At 42.1% G+C, this 24166-nt stretch overlaps 1 protein-coding gene across 3 annotated transcripts in view; it reads left to right on the forward strand.

Annotated features, from left to right (window-relative positions):
• Nucleotides 1-24166, forward strand: part of Myocd (myocardin) — a 95044-nt gene that overhangs the window by 65284 nt on the left and 5594 nt on the right. For all 3 annotated transcript variants that reach the window (XM_048366668.1, XM_048366669.1, XM_048366670.1), the window contains 7 exons: nucleotides 935-1110; nucleotides 4712-4828; nucleotides 9154-9416; nucleotides 10031-10184; nucleotides 17720-18652; nucleotides 21783-21926; nucleotides 23136-23264. In XM_048366668.1, the coding sequence (XP_048222625.1) occupies nucleotides 935-1110; nucleotides 4712-4828; nucleotides 9154-9416; nucleotides 10031-10184; nucleotides 17720-18652; nucleotides 21783-21926; nucleotides 23136-23264 (1916 nt within the window). The remainder of the gene's footprint in view (nucleotides 1-934; nucleotides 1111-4711; nucleotides 4829-9153; nucleotides 9417-10030; nucleotides 10185-17719; nucleotides 18653-21782; nucleotides 21927-23135; nucleotides 23265-24166) is intronic.

Consider the following 24166-nt stretch of genomic DNA (forward strand, 5'->3'; position numbering starts at 1 on the left):
TAAAAAATACCAAGAAAATACCAGTAATAAGCACATAAACATCAAAAAAGTTTCTGGGACATAGCTTTTTTTTTTTTTTTTTGTCAGTAATGGGATTTGAACTCCAGGCCTGGATGCGATATCTGAGTTTTGTTTCCCTCAAGGCTAGTACACTACAACTTGGAGCCCCAGTACCACTATTTCAGTGGTTAATTGGAGATCAGACTTTCCTGCCTGGACTGGCTTTGAATTGTGATTCTCAGATCTCAGCCTCCTGAGTCACTAGGATTATAAGTATGAGCTACCAGTGCCTGGCCAGGACACAGCTTTTATAAACAGCAACGCTTTGGGTGAGGGGCACTTTGGGTTATCTCAGTTAACATTAGCTAGTCCTGACACATTGAAATTTAAATTTAGTAGCTGGACTAATATCTCCTTATTAGCAAACTTCGCTAAACATTTTATCCCAAGTGACCAGCTTTTTGCTTGAACCACATGCTGTCTTATCAGTTTATCTGTCATTGAAAAACCTCAGAGAGAGAGCAGCCATCTTCCCCAGCCTTCTTCTGGTCCCGACGGTACATTGCCAGGCCACATGCTTTCCTCTACCTTCTCTAATCTACTTCCAAAGAAAGATCTGGCTTCCCATAGAAAATGTGGAGAAAGGCCTATGACCTGAAAATAAATCTTCACAGATGATGATAAAACTTCCATACATTGTTCATTCATTCTCCCAGGCAAGTAGACCGTGTTTATAAACAAATTCTCATTGAGGAAATCGAGTCATTAAAAAAAATGTATCTCCACTCCTTTCTGGACTTGGAAAACAACAAAAGGAAAAGGCCAGGAGGGAGAGATGTAGGCTTGCCACAGACTTGATGTGTAAAAGTACTCCTACAACAGCCCTCTGGGTCTCCCCAGCCACTGATTCAGGTCTTGGGATTTCCTCCATCAGGGAAGCAGGTGAGCTTTTCCAAGGCTGCAGATGCATTTGCCTTTGAAGAAGACAGCAGCAGTGATGGGCTCTCTCCAGTTCACACTCGAAATGAAGACCCCCAGAGCGCTGCAGGATCTCCCCAAGATGGGAAAGCCACAGAAGCCCCTTTGGCAGGACCTGTGGGAACAATTCAGGTAAGACATCAACTGTGACATCTGAGTTTTCTCATTTTTTCATAACTGCTCTGTGTGTGTGTGTGTGTGTGTGTGTGTGTGTGTGTGTGTTTTTGAACCCAGGGTGGCACTCTCACTTCACTTTTTCACTAAAGACTAGTGCTCTACCACTTGAGCCACATCTTCAATTCTAGCTTTCTGCTGGTTAAATTGAAGGAGTCTCTTGGATTTTCCTGCTGCAGCTGGCTTTGAATTATGATCCTCAGATCTCAGCTTCCTGAGTAGCTAGAATTATAGATGTGAACTACCAATGCCTGGGTCTTGAAATCAGCATTGATACAGTGGATATGGCTAAGACTTTTGATGTTCCACCTCATGTTTTGTTTGCTTTATTTTGCTTGTGAGGCAGGCAGGGTTTTGCATGTTCGCTTCAAACACATAATCTTGCTTCAGTCTCCTGCCACCTTCCTCTCCCCCCCACCCTACACATACATAACACTCTGTGCTGGAATGATAGGCATGTGCCATATACCCAGCTTACTTGCATCTTCTTTATGCCCCTTCTCACTCTATTCATCCTGGAGATCTGTGTGACAAAAAACCTCCAGGAAACACTAAAAGCAAACCCCCACTATATCCTTTGGGCCTATGTACTCTGCCACATAGATACTGTTTACCACCACCTTTATGCACTATACTACCAAGGCTTAATTAGATTAGATGATTTACCCACAACCTCCTAGCTCTCAATGTCAGAGCAGGACTGATTTCAAAGACCAGTTCAACCAGGCACCGTGGCTCATACCTGTAACACTAGCTACTCAGGAGGCTAAGATCTGAAGATTATGATTCAAAGCCAGCAAAGGCAAGAAAGTCCATGAGACTCTTATCTCCAATTAGCCACCAGAAAACTGGAAGTGGTGCCGTGGCTTGAGCAAAAAGAGCTCAAGGACTGCTTCCAGGCCCCAAGTTCAAGCCTCACAACACCTGCATACCCTCCCCCCACACATACACAAGATCAGTCCAATTCCTTAGACTGCAGTCATGGCTGAGTTCCCAGGGAATGAGGTGAAGGAGAGAAGAAAATATCAGGAGGCCCATGTTCATTCTACTTTAACAATTATCTAACTCCCAAGCTACTACAAAGTTAGCTGGGAGCCCCCACCCACACTTAGAGCTTACTTCTTTCTGAACAAATCCATAAAACCTCAAGAGTGAGAAATGTCTATTGAAAACATTTATAAAACACGTTTATACAGAATCCTGATGAGTGGAAGCAACAGCTACTGCCATGATTCCCTCTCTGGTCCGGGAATAATTAATGTTGGGCATTTTATAGACATTTACTCCCACAGTCCCCTCCAGGGAAGGCCTTCATGCTGTTGATTCCAGCGGTAGAACTGAACGTTATGAGGCTGAGGAAGCTGGTGGCCTCTGGGATCACCACAGTGCCACCACCCCAGAGGATCTATCACCAGAAGCCACATGCAGGCTCTTTTGGCATTTTCCCCTGTTACTCATGGACACCTACAGAGATGTTGGGGAAGTACACATGACAGAAAGGAGATAACACTGGTGTGTGTTACGTTTATTAAAGTAGGTAGCCAATAAAGGAGAATGCCATGGGGTATTCAGGCAGGAGAGAAAGTTTATTATTGAACTGTTGACCTGTGGCTGAGGTGATGCTTGGGTGGAGACTTAACCAGGTGGGGGCATCCGCATGGAGCCCTCTGGGGCAGACCTTACAGTGTGGACCTGGCATGTGGAATTATTTGCAGTTCTGATTCTGCAATGTTCCTCCTCTGTAGAGAATCCTCCAGATCACAAGTTTATTCCTGGGTTGGGGTGTGTGGCTCATCCAGTAGTAGGGAGCATGCCTAGCAAACATGAGACCCAGAGTTCATACTATAGGATAACATGAAGTTATTTTAAATGAAGCTTTTAACAATTTGGTTCATGAATCAAAATTTTTTGCTATGGGTTTTTCTACCTGTGGCATCTTGTCAGCCTCAAAGTATTCCTGAGCACTTTCAACTTGAAATTCTGTTTTGAGGACAGTAAACCTGTATTGGAAATTTTTTCCCATTGAAAAGCCATACAAATAGCAGGGGCAGCCTCTGGAATTACTACACACAACCCATTTTCCCGAAACCCTGTTAGTCACTGGTCACTGTCAGCCCTATCTTCAGTCCATCAGAGCAAGTTGGAAGTTGCACCAAGAAGAAAATGTGAGGAGGGAGGGGAAAGGGAAGCACAAGAATTGAGACATTTGTGCATTTATTGTGCAAGAGTTTATAATCATTTTTATTTCCCTTTCCTGAATACCGAAGCTGCTCTTTGAAACCAAACTTCTTTGATAATATTTAAACGTTCATCAGACCATTTGCACATATTATTCTGACAGTAAATGCCTGAGCTTCAGACTTAAGAATGGCTTGAGCAGAAAACATGTTTTCTCCTGCTTAGCTCTAGGAGAAGGGGAAAAGGAACAAGCCTTGGGAAAACCCAGGAAAAATGCCAAAGTCCTTTCAGGTTATTTCACCCAGCAATTTCTGACAGATGAGGACACCGAGATTCTAAGAGAAAAGCAGCCATTGGGGCTGGAGACAGGTGCCAGAGCTCAGGGGGCTAAGCAGCCCTGTTCTGACCTCCCTGAGGGAGATCCTGAGCAGCTCCTGCCCCTTTGGGTCAGAGTCACTGGGTAGGAATGTGGGAGGGGAAACAAAGAGAATTATGCCTTTTTTGGAGTCTTTAGCAGACAGAAATGTGCCTCTTAGAAAGGTTTGGATGACCCTACACACACACACACACACACACACACACACACACACACAAACACACCCCTCCCACACTTATTTATCTATCCATCTTTATGCATGTGTTCATGAATATGTATATGCATTTACACACACATCCCACATATGCATATATGCAGACATGTACGTACACATATTTATATAGCCAACATGCATATAGAGTGATCATCTTAATGCACATACATACACCCAGACATGTCTTGTAGTTACTCATTTGTGTACATACAGATGTCAGCATATACATATACCTAAATACTTGCACATATGTGCACACATACCTCAAACATATGCATATATGCTCAACACAGGCATCCATATACTAAGACACATTAGACACATACTCATATATGTATACACATATGCACACATATGAATATATGCATATATTCATATTCACTCACATAGATGCACACATACACATATTTGTTCTGACTACCAACACTACTTTATTGTAGCTCTACTTTTCCCTAAAGTTCCTACACTCACTTTTTCCTCATCCTATCTTCTTTTCAATCTCCTTATTAAACTTGGAGGTGGCCCTCCAGAGGGTGACCAGATACCCCTGTCTCTTTAGAGCAAAGCAGCCTTAGACTCCTCTTCAGAAATCAGCTTGGAAATTGCCTCCTTTCTCTGTCTGAAGTACCCTAGATTGGATAATAGATTTGGGGACATCCTCCTAGACTAGTGATCCCTGTCTTCTTAGACAAGAAGCCAGGGTGCCAAAGTAGTAGAGCTCTGCCTTTAACATATGTATATCGCTCACCTTTTATTCCTGTATCCTAAGAATGTTAACATTTGGATTTCAGGATCACATATTGGGCTCAGAAAATGATAAGAATAATTCCACCACTCAGCCCAGTAACCAGTCTGACTCTGGGAAGCATGGGCTCAACGCTTCCATTCCTGTGCATGCAGCTGTAAAGGTAGGGACTGGTCAGATCCCCTTACCCCATCCCCATTCCAGTCCTACTGAGCACCTGGCTCACCAAAACTGCTGGATGCAGAGCTCCTGAGTCAGGTTTGATTATCAATCCACTAGAAATATCACAGAACTGGAGTTGAGAAATGGGACCAAGATTCTGTTCTGGGGCTTGTCTGCACTGTGTGTTGGCATTTCTGTGGGATCACAGCTCAGCTACCATATTCCTAAATTAAATGTATTTCCTGAAGTAACCCTTAAGAGAGATGTAGCCTATTGGAACACACACCTGATTTGCAAGTGCTCTAACACAAAAAAAGGGAGGTTGGATTTTGTGCCAGGAAAAGAGTCTTAAAGGCCTTGCATAATGTAAAAACTTACAAGTCACAGCAGTTCCCTTCTAAGGAAATGACATGGGGGCAGAGGGTTGCATTCACAGTAGATGATTACCTGTCGTCATTATAATGCTAGTACTGGCATTTCAACTCAGCACCTCCATCTTGCTAAACTCATTTGCTTGGACAATGTTCCACTACTTGAGACCAGGCCTCCAGCCGAGATTTTTTTTTGTAATTTATTTATTAATTAAACAAAATTTTTTTGACAAGGTGTTGTGCAAAAAGGGTACAGTTACATAGTAGGGCAGTGTGTACATTTCCTGTGATATCTTACACCCTGTTTTTCTTTCCCTTCCCTAGGTCAGGTAGACATATATACAATACACAATGTACCAAGAACATATACAGTAACCAGCCACATGGCCTACGCCCAAGAAAATTCACCTAGGGCTTTAAATGTAATGTCAACATTAGACAATATGTTGACAGTAGTCTTATATGAACGTACATACATAGCTTTTGAGCTATTGTATTCCACTGAGAGGTCAATTTTTGACCTTTATATGTTGGGTTGTTGTTTGGTTTTAGTTACATAATGTTGGGTCGCTGCCCCAATCCTGTGGGAAATACCATTTGACAAGCAGTTTTTGCTTTCACAGACCTGGTCTCTACTGTCTCTCCATCACCCCATCTTAACAGTCATATATCAGGGAGATCATGCCCCTTTGTTTTCTGTGTTCTAGGCTTGTCTCGCTCAACATTATTTGTTCAAGTTCTGACCATTTCCCTGCGAATAACAATATTTCACCATTCCTAATCGCTATGTAGTATTCCATTGTGTATAGGTACCAGCCGAGATTTTTGCTGACTGTTTTGAAGATGGAGTCCCATGGACTTTTCTGCCTGGGCTGTCTTGGAACTATCATCCTCCAAACTCAAGCTCCTGAGTATCTAAGATTATAGGTGTGAGCCGCCAGCACCCATTTATTATAATGTATTTCCTATTTGATCTTTTCAGCCTTTGATCCATAGAGTTCTTCCTGCTCAATGAGCTCCTTGCTCATTATTTGGCCTTCTTTATGGCATTTTATGTTAAACAGCTTCTATTTGATTTGAGAGGATGTTTAATGAGATCACTTAATTCATACGGAGGTGACTTTTAGGGGATCCTTTTATAAAAGAGAAGTATCAAAGTAAAATGATAAAATAACAATATTGTGTTTCCTACCCAGCTTATAATATGCTCGTTTCAAGAGCTTTAAAATTATGTGCTTATTGATTAATCTTGTCCATTACAGGGGAAGCAGGAGGAAATGGTTCGCACTAAGACTGTATATAAAGAGAAATTACATTACTGCTTCTATCAGAGTATTTAAAAATGTGCATATTTCAAATTGATAAAGCTGTCAGCCTCACTGTACTAAGAAGGAGGCCTGAGAAGAAGCTGAGCATGGCTGATTCATGCCAGTAATCTTAGCTACTTGATAGGCTGAGATTGGGAAGATCGTGGTTCAAGGCCAGCCTAAGCAAAAAAGTGTGAACCCCTTCTCAACTGAGAGCCTGATGCAGTCATGTGCACCTGTTGTCCTAGCTATGGGGGGAAGCCAAACATAGGTGGCTTTGACGTAGGTAGTGACCTCCTACCTCAAAAACCAGCAAAATGCAGAGCTGGAGGTATTGTCCAGTGGTAACAGTGCCAGCCTTACAAGTGAGCTGAGCAAATTGCACGCACACACACACACACACACACACACACACACACACACACCCCACAAAAGCAAAACAAACAAAAAAATCTTACAATTCTGTGAGAGAAGGCCAGGACCTCATGGGGAACCAGCTCTAGTTATCAGAGTACCACTAACCCAATAGTTCCTTCTTCAAGAAAGAAAAAGATATGCCCAAGGGGCTTGATGCCCAAATGGCTCACCAAGTCTCTCAAGCATTGTTCATTAGAAAAATGAATAATGAAAATGGTTTTCATTTAAAAATATGAAAATAAGCCTGGCATTGTAATCCTGGCAACTCAGGAGGCTGAGATCTGACAATCTAGGTCCAAAGGCAGTTGAGGCAGAAAAGTCCATAAAACCCTGTTTTCAAAATAATCAGCAAAAATGCTGGATTGGAGTGGCTCAAGTGCTAGAGCATTTGCCTACCTCTGAATTCAAGCACCAATACCTCAAAAAAAAAAAAAAAAAAAAGAAGAAAGAAAGGGAGAGAGAGAGAGAAAAAAAGAGAGAAAAAAGAAAGAGAAAGCGAGAAGGAAAGAAAGAGAGGAAGAGCTTGTATTCTCCTTCTATTTGCCATACAGCTCTAAAGAGAAAAATAAACAAACACAGCTTTAAATATCCTCAGGGTTCAAAAAGGAAATGAAATTACATATTAGCATAAACCAAACCATCTCTGCCCCACACTATCCAGAGACACTGATCTGATTTTAGTATATTCTGGAATGCTCAAAATGCTAAGGTATCACAGAGGGGAAAATAATTTCTTTGCCTCCTGATTTCATTGCAAGCCAGAGGACTGAAGCTTCCATCCAGGGCAAGAATTGCAGGGGAGCTGGGGCAAGGCAGGGCCAAGCTGGTGACCGACCGGCCCTGCAAAAACCCTCCAAATTACAAGACTGAGTAATTAACTGAAAGCTAATCGAATGATGAGCAGGGGAAATAAAGACATTAAGCACACAGAAATAGTTGTGCATGTCATTTACACTAGTAAATTTACACTAGGAAGGCGACTATAGGAGAAAACAAAAACCCCTTTGCTATGAGATGTGCTGAGTCAGGGTTGTGGGCTCCTCCCACAGGCACAGTCAGACATGTATTTTTGAGGTTGAAACGGGACAACTGCCAAATCGGCTTGTGCCTGCCAGCTATTCAGGAGTGCCCTCGTCTGGAACCTCCTGGTACCACATTTTCCCTCCATTTATGATTTCTATATTTCTTCCTCTAATAAGATTCAAGGTTTGAAAACAGACTTGTTTTTTCTATAATGCAAGGGCTTTATATCAAGGGCCTCATGTTCTTTGCCTCACTTTTTCTCTCGAGGCTGGCACTCTTCCATTTGAGCTATAGCTTCACTTTTGGCTTTTTGCTGATTGGTTGCAGCTGAGTCTCATGGACTTCTTTGCTTATACTGGCTTCCAACCTCAACCTTCATATCTCAGCCTCTTGAGTAATTAAGGAAATTACTTTTTGACTGATAACAGTATGAACCCAGTTTCACTCTATCATTTGGAGTCCTTTTGATTTCAAAAGGTCATGGATATAGAAAATTATAGAATTATTTTTATTAAGTCAGTATAATATTTATAGTCTTTATCTTGATCACCAAGATCAACATAAAGTATGGAATAATTTCCCGATTATATCACTTCAAACACTTCTCTTCATTTCTAGTCCTGTACCTTTAACTGCCTTTACTATAAGGTTTATAATGGGAAACCATTGGGCTGAGAAAGAACCCAGTGGACCTTGATTCTTAACTTCTTATAAAGTAACATCCCACTGTATGCACACTAAGAGAGAAGGGAGAAAGTTGTCTCCTTTATCCTCCATCCAAAGCAATACAGCATACTGTATGCTTAATTGAAGATGATTGCACTGATATACTTGAAAGAACAGTCTTAGGAATAGTTGCACAATTTGATGCTAGACTGTCCATTGGCTCTTGGTTAGGAAAGGGTGCTTGGTAAGACTCAGGATTCCATTGGACTCTATTCCATCCAGGGAGAGAACTATGCACCTTGGAGACCTTTCTAAGATGTAAGATTCCCTACCACATTGTATCCTCCCAGGGTGCTGAATTTTCAATAGATTTGTGCTTCAACCGTATTATTGTTGGAGGTACTCTTTTGCCCATTGTGGCTCTGCCATATTGTATTGCTAGGATTTGAGAATAGCCATTAGAGAACAACTTCTCACTGGTAAAATACTAGGCTTTCTCCCCATCACCCAAAGCTCGTGCCATTTCCTCATCCTCTTTACAGTCCAAGACCTTGGGTGACAATAAGAACCGCCACAAAAAACCCAAAGACCCCAAGCCAAAGGTGAAGAAACTCAAATACCACCAGTACATTCCTCCAGACCAGAAGGCAGAGAAGTCCCCACCCCCTATGGACTCAGCCTATGCCAGGCTGCTCCAGCAGCAGCAGCTCTTCCTGCAACTGCAGATCCTCAGCCAGCAGCAGCAGCAACAGCAGCAGCAACAGCACCGGTTTAGCTATCCGAGGATACACCAAGCACAGCTCAAGTGAGTTTGGCCAGCCCAGGTGGGTACTGAGGGCAGAATGGGGAATAACTTTCCTCTGCTTGAGGCTTGGAGGAGTGGGAAGCAGCACCTTGGAATCCAGCGAGTCTGTCCAAATCTACATCGTGGAAGAGATAAGATTGTAATATTGGCATTGCTCACAATTCTGGTGCACTTCTATTTGGGGAGAAGTAACACATTGAATAGCTATCTGGGTGACAACCCCAGAGATTGACACCTGAGTCCAGGTGCTGAGTGACCACTCTGCTAGGTCACCTTTCTCATGATCAGCATCCTCACCTATCAAGTTGAACATGACTTCTACCTTTAGTTTCCCGCAGGTCAGACTTACAATTGTGCTGCATGGTCGGTGCAACCAAGCTTCACAATTCAAGTTTCCATATCCCACCATCTCCACCAAACAAACCTGTGGGTGGGGGTGGGGGTAGATCTTTTACCATTGGCCAACCAGCCTGTGCTGGTTCTCTTCCTCCTGCCCTCTGCTGCTGATTCTCACATGGTTGGCCCTTGTAGGCAATTACTCTGTGGTCTGATCCAAAAGGCAGCTTGGTCTGTGCATATTCCTTTTTTAAGTGCCTCTGTGTTTGCTTTTTCAGAGAACCAAATGAACAGATGGCCAGAAATCCAAACTCATCTTCAACACCACTGAACAATACCCCTCTGTCTCCTGTCAAAAACAGTTTTTCTGGACAAACTGGTGTCTCTTCTCTCAAACCAGGTCCTCTCCCACCTAACCTGGATGATCTCAAGGTAGAAGATTTGATACATTTTTTCTTTTCTTTTTTTCTCTCACAGTTACAGCAATGTATTGTTATTAGGATCTTTGCTACCTTGAGAAAAACAAGTGGAGAGGGAGGGAGAAGAATATGAGAGAGACTGAAGACAGTGGCAGAACCTATTGCTCTGCTATTCAAACTCCATCTCTCTCCCCACACCCAGAGAACAAAGCTATGAACCCCAGGTCAACCTTCCCAGGAGGTGTGACCCTGGGCTAGTCTTTATACTATTCAGCATCCCAAGTTGTCATTAGCATAAGTCAGTCAAGAAAACTCAAGTACAGCTTAGCCCCGAGTATAGGTGTGTGATTTATCTATGGTTTCTAAAATGCTCTAAAGCAGTGGACAATTCCATCATCAACAACTTTACAATTTTTCTCCAGGCCAGTACATAGACAGGTCCCCAGAGTCTTTATTGAGCTCAGTCATATGCTGCTCTTCCTCATCTCCATCCTCATTACCACCTCGTGACTATGCTGCAGCCTCAGCCATTTTCCTGAAAGGAGGAAGAAAGTATGTGCAAGTCTTTTTCAAACAGGAAGATATTCTGTGGCTCTTGAAATGCCAATACAAGAATATAAAACATATCAAAGGTCTTGCAACCAGAAGCTTCTTTTTTCCTTCCCCTTGGTGCAAAAATGGAGCTTGTTTCAATTTGGCATCCACATACCTGAAATCTGATGTGAGCTTGTGCTAATGCTCTCTGGAGCCTTAGGTCACCAGCCCTCCACTCCCCAAATCATAAATCCACAGAGATTTAAAAAAAAAGCCCATCATACCTTGAGAATATTATACTAAGTGAAAGAAGCCAGTCACATCAGGATGAAGGCCACATGCATCCAGCTGCAGGAGTGGCTTCAACAGGCAAATTCTTACAGACAGAATGTGGAATATAAGATACCAGGACCATGGTACCCGAAAAGGGCCATGGGGAGTTGTTGAATGGAGTCCCAGTTTCAAGTTGAGATGATGAAAGAGTTCTGGGAATGGACAGTGGTGATGGCTGAAACTGCCTGAGTGTACTTATTGCCTCTGAGCAGTCCATTCAAAATGATAAAATCATAAACTGTTGTAATTTTTGTGTGCCCCCTACTAGTGCTTGAACTCAGAGCTTTATACTATCCCTTGGATTTTTTGCTCAGGATGGTACCACTTGAGCCATGCCTTCACTTCTAGCACTTTGATAGTTAATGGAGATCAGAGTCTCATAAGACATTTTTGCCCAGGATGATTTCAAACCATGATCCTCAGATCTGTCTCTTAAATAGCTAGGATTAGCTACTCACCAATGCCCAGCTACAATAAGATTTTTTTGTTTGGCAAATGGATAATCACTGGAAGGAAGTGGTAAGTAAGCCAGGAAGGACTGGAGGGTCCATAGCCCCAGAGAAAACAGAGTACAGATGTGGTGATGCCACTGGTCAGACCCCTGAAGGTGATTCCCTCTGGGTATACATGCTGAGGGTGATTGGTGGGTGGCAAGGATGGTCATTGGGCTAAGTTGAGAGGTAGAGATGATGGTGATGGTAGCTGCCATTTCTAGTGTGGGCCATAAGCCAACCATTCTATGCAGATTTGCCCTCTAGAAAGTTAGTTTTGCCATCCCAATTTAAAAAGCAAAAATAAAAGTCAGAGTCTTATGTTAAAACAACCTTATAAATGATAACAATAGGCTTGATCTTCCATGACCCATGAAGGAGTCAGTCTATCCTCATGAAAGAAGAATGGAAAGCAAGAGAGGCAGGAAGAAAGCTTGGCTGGATTTTATCAGTCAGTGTATGTCATAGGGGAAATGTCCTGGGAGAGTTATGCCAATGGTAAAATCCTGGGCTTAGGATGAGATGCTGAATAGCAGGGATGATGGTAGGTTCATTTAGATGAGGAATATTGAATATGTGTGAAGGAGGCCAGATTCTGTCAGTAAGAAATATGCCAAACTGGTTCATCCAGCTGAGTGACCAGGAATGATACAGAAATGTTAGTCATGTAAAATATGGGGGAGGTGGAAACAAGTAAAGGAAATGAAATTGGAGAAGTAGAAGAGGGAAAGAATGGGGGGAGAAGTAAGGAGAAGAAAAAAAGAAGAAAGAATATGGTGCAACCATATTTGGGAAAGAAAAAATAGAAGGAATTTGTGAAGATGATCCTCAAAAAGAGTAATTAGAAAGGTAAGCTAGTAGAGATATAGTGTTTGTTCAAGAAATGTCTGCATTTTTCGCTGCATAAAACTGAAAAACGCCAAAAAATACTTTGATTTTTAAAAAAATTATTAATAGTTATATCATACTATTTAGATTTTTTGCAACATTCCTGAAAATCTGGAGAGTGAGGGAGAGTGGGAAGAAGAGACTGGGAAGTTTGGAAACTGGGAAATATTTGATGGATATTAAGCTATTAAGAATCAGTGGGTCATTTATTTTAAGGTGAGACAATGCTACCATAGCCATGTTTTTAAAGAGTATTTATGTTTTAGAGATGGCAAAATATTTACAGATGAAATTACATAATTTGCTTCAGAACAATTTAAGAAAGGTAGAGAAGTAGTAGTTTAGGGTGTAGAAATTTGGACAGAAGTTGATCATTGTTAAAGTTATTTGATAAACATATGGGCTCATTTATACTCATATCTACCAGTGTATGTCAGAATTTTTCCATAATATATGATTTTGTAAATTACCAAGGAGTAACACACAAGGGAATAGAGGAAAGAGGTGGGTGCATATCTTAGGCTGGAACATGCTTATACGGCCTTATATTCTGAGATCCAAGATAAATTGAACTCAACAAGTATTCATTTCATTTTCGAGTATGAGCTGTACAATAGTGCAGCTTAAATTATTCAGTGCAAGAACAGATTCTAAAAATACGTGGAGAACTTCATTAATTTTAAGAAACTTAAAATTAAAACAATAATGAATTGCCATCTTGCCCTTTTCTAAACTAGCTAATCTAAAAACAAAGGAAAAGAAAGGGAAGGGAAGGGAAGGGAAGGGAAGGGAAGGGAAGGGAAGGGAAGGGAAGGGAAGGGAAGGGAAGGGAAGGGAAGGGAAAGAAAAGGAAACCAGTAAGACTATGGGGAAACTGTTATATTGCTGGTTGATAAAAAAATTTTTATAACTTTTAGTTGATTTTCAAGTCACATTTATTTACACATGAAATATGATGGCATTTAGAAAAGTAAACTCTATTTTAACAGATAGTTAAGACTCAGAGGGGAGATAGTAGATCATGTTTCCTTCTAGACTTAAAAATGCATATGAACATATTTTGTTTCCCAACAACTACTTTTAAATAACTATGCACCCATAAATTTATGACATGCTTTCTTTAACACATCATGAACATTTTTCATAACTTTTAATATTCAATAAAGGTTTCATTTTTAATAGCAGCATGTCACTCTGCCACCTAGTTAGCATTCCACTCTTGGACATCTAACTAGCTGCCAGATTTTCATTATTTAAAACATGATTTCAGTGACCTCTGTGCATACACTTATTAATTTCTCTGATTATTTCTCTAGGCTGACTATATGGGACTCGAAATTCCTGAACTAAAATGTATCAGTATTTTTAAACATGCTTGATGTCTATTACCAAATTTCAGTCCTAAACATTTGTTCCAGTAGGACTGAAAAGCAGCATTTTTTTTAAAAGTGCTAGTTAAATGTTAGTATCAGTCACGCCGGTGCTTGATAAAAGCTATTCCTATTCATTACATCTCAGGAGAGACTGGAGACTCAGCACTTCTAACCAGCTCCCTGATACTGCTCATAGTGCTGGTCCCAGGACTACCCTTTGCACAGGCCAACAATAAATACCTTTGTCTTTTAAACATTTTTATTTCTTTCTGCTGCTTGTGCCTTTTGCACTCAGCCATTTCTTGGTCAGTTTCTCATTTTCTTGCTCAATTTGGTACACACAAACATAAGCACATCTTTATTTATTTGAATTCTGTGAATTACTCATGATGCCCAATGGGCCATATTTTTTAGATTTTAATTTTGCTTATGAACAGCTAGGTCACATCTCTAACTCATATTTTTTTTTGTGGAGGGAGGATCAGCTTGAACTCAAGGGTTGGGCACTCTGTCTTAGCTTTTTCCTTCAAGTCTGGTGCTCTACCACTTGAGCCACAGCGCTGCTTCCAGTTCTTTGATTAATTGGAGATAAAAGTCTCATGGATGTTTCTGCCCTGTCTGGCTTGGAATCTCAATCCTCAGACCTCAGCCTCCTGAGTAGCTAGGATTACAGCCATGAGGCACAGGCAGCCAGCTCCTATCTCATTTTTATATGAAGTATCAACTTTTTTCTTTTTCATTGGTATGCATTGGTATGCATTTTGATGCAATGCTTCCCCTGCCCCAGGATTGCAATTCGCATCTGCATTTGTGTTTGTATCTTTTGGGCTTAGAGTTTTCAGTTTTGGTTGTCAATATTTTTATGATTATTCTGCTTGCTCAAAAATGCAGATGTTCAGAAGAACATTTGCTTACATTTGCTTATATATTCTTCTATCTTTCAGATTATTGAAACTTAGGTAATGTTTCCTGTTTTGTTTTGGTTTTGTGCTAATGCTGGGACTTGAACTCAGGGACTCACCACTGTCCTTAAGTTCTTTTGCTCAAGACTAGTGCTGTCCCACTTGAGCCACTTCTGCCTTTTTGCTTGTTATTTGGAGATCTAAGTCTTTTGATTTGTCTTCTTAGGCTGGCTTTGAATTGTGATCATGATATCTCAGCTTTCTGAGTAATTAGGAGTACAAGCATTAGCCACTAGTCCCTGGCTAATATTCCTGTTTTCATCACAGAAAATAATATATTTCTGTGAAATATGTGTAAAATACAGAAAAGGAAAACACTTGTCAACATTTTTGCATATATTTATCTAGATATTTTTAAAACATAGATTGAAATATATATCCATACTATTTATAAAAATGGCTTAAAAATAAAATCAATTCAAATTCCCATTCACTTAATAATATTCCACAAAACATTATTACCCAATGTCAATCAATATTTATATCATCAATCTTAAGGGGTCTGTGATGCTTCATTATTGTTTATTAGCATTATTAGCATTATTGTTTATTTTACCAGTTTCCATATTTGTTAATATTTTTAGTTACCCATTTATGACCATTATGAACTAATTACATGTGAATCAACAGAGTATTAATTAATAGTAATCCTTAAAGCACATAATCATTTTCAAGGCTTTTGTTGTTGTTGGTGGTGGTGGTGGTCACTGAGCTTGAACTCAGGGCCTGGGCACAGTCCCTGAGCTATTGTGCTCAAAGTACTCCACCATAGCTCCACTTGTGGTTTCCTGGTGGTTAATTGGAGATTAGAGCCTCCCAGACTTGCCTGCATGGGCTGGCCTCAAGCTGTGATCTCAGGTCTCAGCCTTCTGAGTAGCTAGGATTACAGGCGTGAACCACCCGTGCCCAGCAAGGCTTTACAAATTTTAAGCCATTTGCACTTTTTTTTTTTTTTTGCCAGTCCTGGGGCTTGAACACAGGGCCTGAGCACTGTCCCTGGCTTCTTTTTGCTCAAGGCTAGCACTCTACCACTTGAGCCACAGGGCCACTTCCGGCTTTTTCTATGTATGTGGGGCTGAGGAATTGAACCCAGGGCTTCATAAGCCATATTCCCAGCCCCGCCATTTGCACTTTAAAAGAAAAAAAGTACAGGACAGATATTATCATCCCATTTTCCCAAGGATGTACCGAGGACCTCAGAGCTAGGAAATAGCAGGATCAGCATCTGGCCTCATTCTCTTCTCTCTTCTTCTCCTTCTCCTTCTCCTTCTCCTTCTCCTCCTCCTCCTCCTCCTCTTCCTCCTCCTCCTCCTCCTCCTCCTCCTCCTCTTCCTCCTCCTCCTCCTCCTCCTCCTCCTCCTCCTCCTCTCCTCCTCCTCCTTCTCCTTCTTCTTCTTCCTCTCTCTGTCTCTCTCTCTCTTTTTTTCTCTCTCTCTGTCTGTCCATGACTATTATCCAGGCACTTGTTGAAATCAAGAGCTACATGTTCATATGGAGTTCACCACGTCTAGTCCTGGGACCAACAGCATAAATATCCCTGATCCCCACCCAGATTTGCTGAGCCAGAACTCTAAGAAAGGGGTCACAGTCTTTATGGTCATGCCCTCCAGGGACTCAGCTTGCCAGGTTCAGGTTTGAGGAAGAAGACATAGTGGAGAAAAGCCTCGCTTTGGAAGCCAGAAGCCCTGTAGATTCCCCAGTGCCTCCTTGAAGACCTGTGTCTAAAGCCAAAGCAGGCACTAATTTCTTCACCTACAGAAAGGGGGCCAATGTGGGTGTTGGAGAGCATCCAGGAATATCCCCAAGGCCAAGTCCACTTTTGCTGTACATTCCTACAATTCTAAGGCATAAAAACACTGCACAGATGGCTCAGCACTTAAAATGGTAAAACGTATATTAGACTCTGTAATGATACCCAGTCAGTTGAAATCATGCTTCCACTTTTGAATATTCATCTCCTCCCAGGCTAGCAGTAGCCATCCAGTTCTCTCTCAAACAGACAGTGGTGTCAGGTCTCAGCCTTGTGGTCTTGAGAGTGAACTGACCTTGCTCATGGTGCTGCTAAGCTAGCACATTCAGTAGGTCACATTGTCTTCCACTCATTTTCATTTCAATAATACTGTAACCCTACACTGGGTTTATCGAACATTGAGGAACATCTGTATAGTGTAGCAGAAAATCAAGAATTGTTTCAAGGCAATGGTGGCTCACTCCTGTCATCTTAATTGCTACAGAGACTGAAATTAGGAGGATCACAGTTCCAAGGTAGCATAGGCAAACTGAAAGCAAAAAGCATTTGTGAGACTGCCATCTCAGCCCGTAGCTGGGCATGGTGGTGCATGTCTCTCATTCCAGCTAAATCAAAAGCTTATCAAGTAGAACCATGGTCCAGCCTGTTCCCAGCATAAGACCTGAGTAAAGAAGCAAGGAAAGCATAAAGGTCTTGGGAGGTGGCTTGGTAGTGGAGCAATTTCCTAGTGAACACGAGGTCCTGAGTTCAAATCTCAGTACTATCAAAAGCAAACATAGATAAAAATGGGCAAAACTCATATTGGAGGTAAGAGAGGAAATTGGAGCTGGGTGCTGGTGGCTCACACCTGTAATCTAGTTTCTCAGGAGGCTGAGATTCTGGAGGTCACGGTTCTATCTCAGCCTGGAGAAGAAAATCCATGAGATTCTTATCTCCAAATATGCACCAAAAGCTGGAGGTGGAACTGTGGCTCAAGTGGTAGAGCATTCATTCAGTCTTGCAGGGGAAAAAGCTAAGGGACGGTGCCTAGACTAGAGTTTAAGCCCCAGTACAAATACACCAAAAATAAATAAATAAAAATAAAAAACGAGAGAGGAAATGCAAAGAAGTATTTTGTAAAAAGAAAACTCCATGTGGGATATTTTAAAGCTAACTTTGAATACATTTAAAAAAAATACCTGTCATTAGCAATAGTAATAATGTCCTGCTTTCATTAGGTTTCCGAATTAAGACAACAGCTTCGAATCCGAGGCTTGCCTGTGTCAGGCACCAAGACGGCTCTCATGGACCGGCTCCGACCCTTCCAAGACTCTTCTGGAAACCCTGTGCCCAACTTTGGGGACATAACCACGGTCACTTTTCCTGTTACACCCAGTGCCCTGCCCAGTTACCAGTCCCCCCCTTCCACCAGTGCCTTATCCAATGGCTTCTACCACTTTGGCAGCACCAGCTCCAGCCCACCCATCTCCCCAGCTTCATCTGACCTGTCGGTGGCCGGGTCCCTGACGGATACCTTCCAAGATGCGTCCCCATCCTTTGGCCTGCACCCATCTCCCGCGCACGTGTGCACGGAGGAGAGTCTCCTGAGCAGTCTGAACGGGGGCTCGGCTCCCTCTGAGCTGGATGGGCTGGACTCGGAGAAGGACAAAATGCTGGTGGAGAAGCAGAAGGTGATCAACGAGCTCACCTGGAAGCTGCAGCAGGAGCAGAGGCAGGTGGAGGAGTTGCGGATGCAACTGCAGAAGCAGAAGGGCCAGCACTGCGCGGATGAGAAGGCACTGCCGCCTTTCCTGGCAGTCTCCATCAAGCAGGAGGACGCTGTCTCCAGCTGCCCCTTCGCAGTCCAGCCAATACCCACAGGGCAGGGCAGCGGCCCCGAGGGCCAGGCGCAGACTGCCAGGGACGCAGCTCCGCTCCTGCCCCTTGGGAAGGTGCACTGTGTAGAGTCCTCGAGTCAAAGCAACGTACTGTCTTCCACATTCCTCAGCCCACAGTGCTCCCCTCAGCATTCGCCGCTGGGGGCTGTGAAAAGCCCACAGCATATCAGCTTGCCTCCTTCACCCAACAACCAGTACTTCCTACCTGGGGCTCAGGGGGAAGGGCACAGGGTCTCCTCCCCTGTGTGCAGCAGCCAGGCATGCCCCCCACAGGTAAGAACACCTTGCACTCCCCCCCCCCTCCCCTGCCTCCCAGGGAAGTTGGAGGTGGATGCTGAGGGTGGGAGGTGGGAGGCACAGGTCCCAGGAGATCCAACTCTATTATCTCAGTCAGGGGCTCACCACCTTCATCTATGAAGGACCACGGGGTAAATATTTGGAGCTTTGCAGCTTATACCATCTGTGGCACAAGTATCCAGCTTTGCTCTTTTTTTAAAAAACAAATTGTTTTTTTCTCTTTTTTTGTGGTATTGGGGTTTGAACTCAGGGCTTCATGCTTGCTAAGCAGGAGCTCTACAACTTGAGTCACATACAACTCTTTTTTAAAATATAATTTTATTGTTATGAAGGTGTTCTACAGAGGGATGACAATTTCACAAGTCAGGTAATGAGTATGTTTCTTTTTCTGGACAATGTCACCTTTTCTTTTTCTTTCCTGTTTCCCCTCCCATCCCTGCCTACAAGTTACATAGTTCATTTTCCATACAGTGTCTACTGAATAGCATGGGTGCATTTGTTCACCCTTCTTCCCTTTCCATGATTCTTGTTGCCTCCCTTTAATACAAAAGAAAAGTCCAGAAGCAAAAACGAACACTACCACCACCCAAAAAAAAACAAGAATAATAACAACCATGTTTCCATTTCTGCAATTAATTTACATAAATAGTATTTTAAATGTTCAGAGAAGTTATACCATTGAGTTCTTCCTCTAAGGGTATCCCCCTTTGATCTATTTGTGTGTGAATACCCAGAGTCCTGTATAATTTATCATGCCCAATGGTATTTTAGGTCTAGTTTCCACATATGGGAGAAAACATTTGCTGTTTTTCTCTGAGTTTGGCTTATCTCACTTAGCATGATTTATTCTAGGCCCATTCATATCCCTGCAAATGACACAATGTTATTCTTTCTAGAGGATGAGTAAATTCCATTGTATATAGGTACCACATTTTATCAATCCACCCATCTGTTGTAGAGCCTCTGGGATGTTTCTGTAACTTGCCTATTGTGAATAGTACAGCAATGAACATGGATGACACACAGCCCTTTTGACTCTTTTAGAGACAGGCTCTCTCTCTTTGTTGGCACTAGTGATGCTCCTACTTATTCTTTTCACTGTAGTTGAGATTACAGGTGTGCGACTACCTATTGATTGGGTTGAGATGGGGAGGGGGGTAAACTGTTTTAGGCCTGGGCTGACCTTGAACCACAATCTTCCCGATAGCTGCCTTCTGGGTGGCTAAGATTAGAGGTGTGCCCAGCTCAGCTTTACTCTTGCTTTATGTGAGAAGCCATATACACTGCAAAAATAAATGCATATGGTTCCAATAAAAATAGTCCATGAGCAAAATTTAGCTACTTCTCAGGGATCTTTGGTATCAACCCTTATCTCAGCCCAAATCCTCTTTCTAGAGAGCCAAAAAGAAGCCATGCCCAGTGCTGCGTACCTGTAATCCCAGCTACTCAGGAGGTAGAGCAGGAAGAGTTGGAGCTTTGACACAGGGAGTGATTATACCTTATCTAATAATTATAACCTAGAAGATTGAAGGATGTGAATAAAACACAATGAAACTTACATAACACTTTGAAAAAGGAAAAAGGATGGAGAATAGCAATCACAATATGAATTTTCTCAAAATGCCCTGTGCACATATGTAGAACTATCACAGTAAACCCCTCACAAACTACAAATGCACACTGATTCAAAAATAAAATGATTTCAAAAGGAAAAGGAATATTGACTCCCACATTGATTGTATCATGAGGCTTGTGTATACACAATCTCATGCATTAAGAGATCTCATCTGTTATTTTCTATTTGCCTTTGAGAAAAGTTAAGCTCAGGGAGGCTAAAGACATCCAGTCTCACACAAACTTATGATTCATTCATTCTAAACTTCATGCCCATTACCATATTGAATATCACTACCTTGAGTCTGGGATGAGGCTAAAAGTAATGAGGGAGAATTCATACCAATCTGCCCGAGTAACCCATTCAAATGATTGGCACCTACTTCTGACAGATTCATGCTGGAAGGTCAAAAGGCTTGTCAGCATAGCTAATAAGCATCCATCACATACAGCATATCCTAGGCAACAAACTAAAAAAAATAGCTATCAAGACATAACTCCTTAAGGTAAAAATGGCCATCTTTTTCCATTTTGATGGTATTGGTGCTATGAAGGAGGACAAATATTTGTTTAATGACTCATGGTATAAGATTATCACAATTTATAAGATGCCAGCAATGCCATAATGAAAAGATAAACAATATAAATGACATGACTTACCTGGTCACAGCATTAAATTATGTTGTACAAAGTAGGTGGATAGGGAGGGTCAAAGAATGGTCATAACGGGAAAGTTCAGTAAGGTTTCCTAGAGGGCTTGAATTTTGCTAGAAGAGTAACACTAAAAAGAAGGGCACTGGCACATGGTGCTCATCAATGACTTGCCTTTGACCATGAGGGACAATTAACAGGTCATGTTCACAGCAGGAATACCAGCATCTACAAATACAGAAGTAAATAGCCCCATACTGTAGAGTCGAGAACACATATCCTGGTATGACATCAAGCCCCTGCACTCGATATCTGTGAGCAGTAGGTAGTACCTACAAAGTCAAGCTTGGGGAATTCCATTAGCAAGTCCATCTGCTAATAGAATTTAAGGAACTTTATAAAGAAAAAACACCAGGAATCAGAGAATGGAGTTAAGAAACATAGCTGAGCCCTGTTAGCTGATGCCTGTAATCCTAGCTACTCTGAAGGCTGAGATCGGAAAATCAAAATTCAAAGCCAGCTCAGGCAGGAAAGTCCAAGAAATTCTATTTATTTATTTATTTATCTTATTAATTGTCAAAGTGATGTACAGAGAGGCTACAGTTTAATACCTTAGGCCTTGGGTACATTTCTTGTACTGTTTGTTATTCTTATCTCCAATAAACTACTCAAATGCCAGAAGTGGAGGGTGTAGTGCGTATGGTAGAGCACTATCCTTGAGCCAAAAAAGCCAAGTGAGAACCTGAGGTCCAGAGTGCAAGCCCCAATACCAGCATACAAGTGAAAGTCATACTCAAGTACACTGCTGGCTATTCATTTTGTCACTTCTTCCTTTTTGCAGAACTCAGGAGCACACCACAGCAATACCCCCAGCTTCTCTCCCTCACCTTCCAGCCTCCATCCACCTTTCTCTGGGGCCCAAACAGACACCAGTCATGGTGCTGGGAGCAACCCTTGTCCTAAAAGCCCAAGTGTACAGCCAAAGGTAAGGAACTGGAAAAAGTTGAAAACTGGGATCCACATTCCCTCATCCATCTCTTTCCACGGACTCTGTCCTCTAAAGTGAATAATGAGGTTCAAAGGTGAAGTATTCATTTCAAAGAGAGACAGTCTAATTGAAACACCTTGAAAGTACAAATAAGGGTTAGGAAGTATCCCAAAGAGTCATTTCTGGGGTCATGCCAAAAATTGTGATAGCTAAAATGGCCATGGTATATTTGCAAAACAATGCAGGCATCCTTCCAATTTCTGTGGACCTAGAAATAGGACTCAGAGCATGGGAAAGCAATGAAGGGATATAGGAAAATGAAATCATAGTGCCAGGTCTCTGTAGAAAAGGAACAAGCCATGCAGATCTATTGATGATAGACAAAATCTAGTATATGAAAGGCCCAGGAAGTTTCTTGGAGCAGAGGAGTTGTAGAAAGACACAGACATAAGCACATCATAACATATTAGAGACACATATTTCCAAGTATTGTTCACTCATGCCTGTAATCCTAGCTACCTAGGTGGCTGAGATTTAAGAATCATAGGTCAAAGCCAGCCCAGTCAGGGAAGTCCATGAGACGCTTATCTTGAACTAACCACCAAAAACTAGAAGTGGAGCTGTGGCTCAGAGTGGTAGAGCACCAGACTTAAGCAAAAAAAGCTAAGGGACAGAGCTCAGGCTATGACTGCAAACCTGAGTACCTGAAAGAAAAACAATGGCCAGCGGTGCAGACATACATCAGGCACTCCACAGAGTCTGCACTAAGCAGCTGATTAAGGAAGAGAGAGAGCTCAGCAATGCCACCTCTGACACTGAAAATGACCCCAGTTTGGAATAAATTGATCTGGGGAAATGAAGTATTCTGGAAATCCTGGATTGAGGAACTGATTTGCATTGGATTGGACTTTTCTTCTCTTTCCTTCTCTCAACTTGCCTTCCTTAAGTACTCCTCAGGTGTTTTTCAGAGAAGGAAGTAGATCTATGAGGATCCCAGGCTAAGTTATCACCAGCAGTCAATCCACAGTGATACATGCTATTGTTAGTATATTAAAGTTGTTTGTTATTGTCTTATTTCTGGATTTTATTACTATCATTTAGTCTTAGATCATTTTTTTTTACATGTAGCCTTTGATTTCTAGAGAAGAAGCTCTATCACTTCTGATCCAAGAATTGATCATCTTTCTCTATTTTGCCTACAAGCAGATGGCTGGCTTACACTCTGCTGATAAGACGGGGCCCAAGTTCTCAATTCCATCCCCGACTTTTTCTAAGTCAAGTTCAGCTGTTCCAGACATAACCCAGCCTCCATCTTATGAAGATGCAGTAAAACAGGTAACCCCATTTATTCTTCTTAGAATGCAGTTTGTAAATTCTGTTGTTGAGTGTGTCCAACACCTCCCCAGCAGAATAAACTAAGTCTCTACACAGAATAAAAAATTAAAAGATCCTGCACACATACACAACAAATGAAACTTAGGGTGGTTCAACTTATGACTTCATCATGATGAAGACTGAGACTAAGCACAGTCAAAACTCTATTACAAGATGGGGGCTGGGGGCTCATGCCTGTAATCTTAGCTTCTCAGGAGGTTGAGATCTGAGGATCATGGTTCAAAGCCAGCTCAGGCAAGAAAGTCTCCAATCAAATATCTGGAAGTGGAGCTGTACCTGAAGTGGTAGCATATTAGCCTTGAGTACAAGAGCTCAGCATCAGTGCCCAGACTCTGAGTTCAAGCCCCGAGACTGGCAAACCACATACACACACACACACACACACACACACACACACACACACACACAACTGTGTTATGAACTGGGTTCTTTTCCTGGGCTAACAGAATGTAGGACAACATTGTGGGTACTGGTCTAGAAGCCGCTTCCAGTCAACCACACAATCCAGAGGAAACAACCGTGGTTTACATGCATCAGAGTTAGAGTGGTGTATTGGTTAGGTGTGGTCAATGCATTTCTGGCTTATGGTAGTCAGGTTATCTAAACACAATTCACCATAAGCTGATGAGCATCTGCAGCACTCAGAGCCACAGGGAGAAGGAGCTGGGGATGGCATCCAGGATGCCTGATCTTGGTGCCAGCTCTGCCACCTGTCATTGCCATGGAGATTGAGCATCTACGCAACTTCCCATCTATAAAATAAGGATGATAATCTAGCACTTACCACATTATTTGGGTTCTTGGTAAGTACTCAAATATAAGACAGTGGTTGTCAGGGAAAG

The sequence above is a fragment of the Perognathus longimembris genome, chromosome 17 (assembly GCF_023159225.1).
Source record: "Perognathus longimembris pacificus isolate PPM17 chromosome 17, ASM2315922v1, whole genome shotgun sequence".
Lineage (NCBI taxonomy): Eukaryota > Metazoa > Chordata > Mammalia > Rodentia > Heteromyidae > Perognathus > Perognathus longimembris.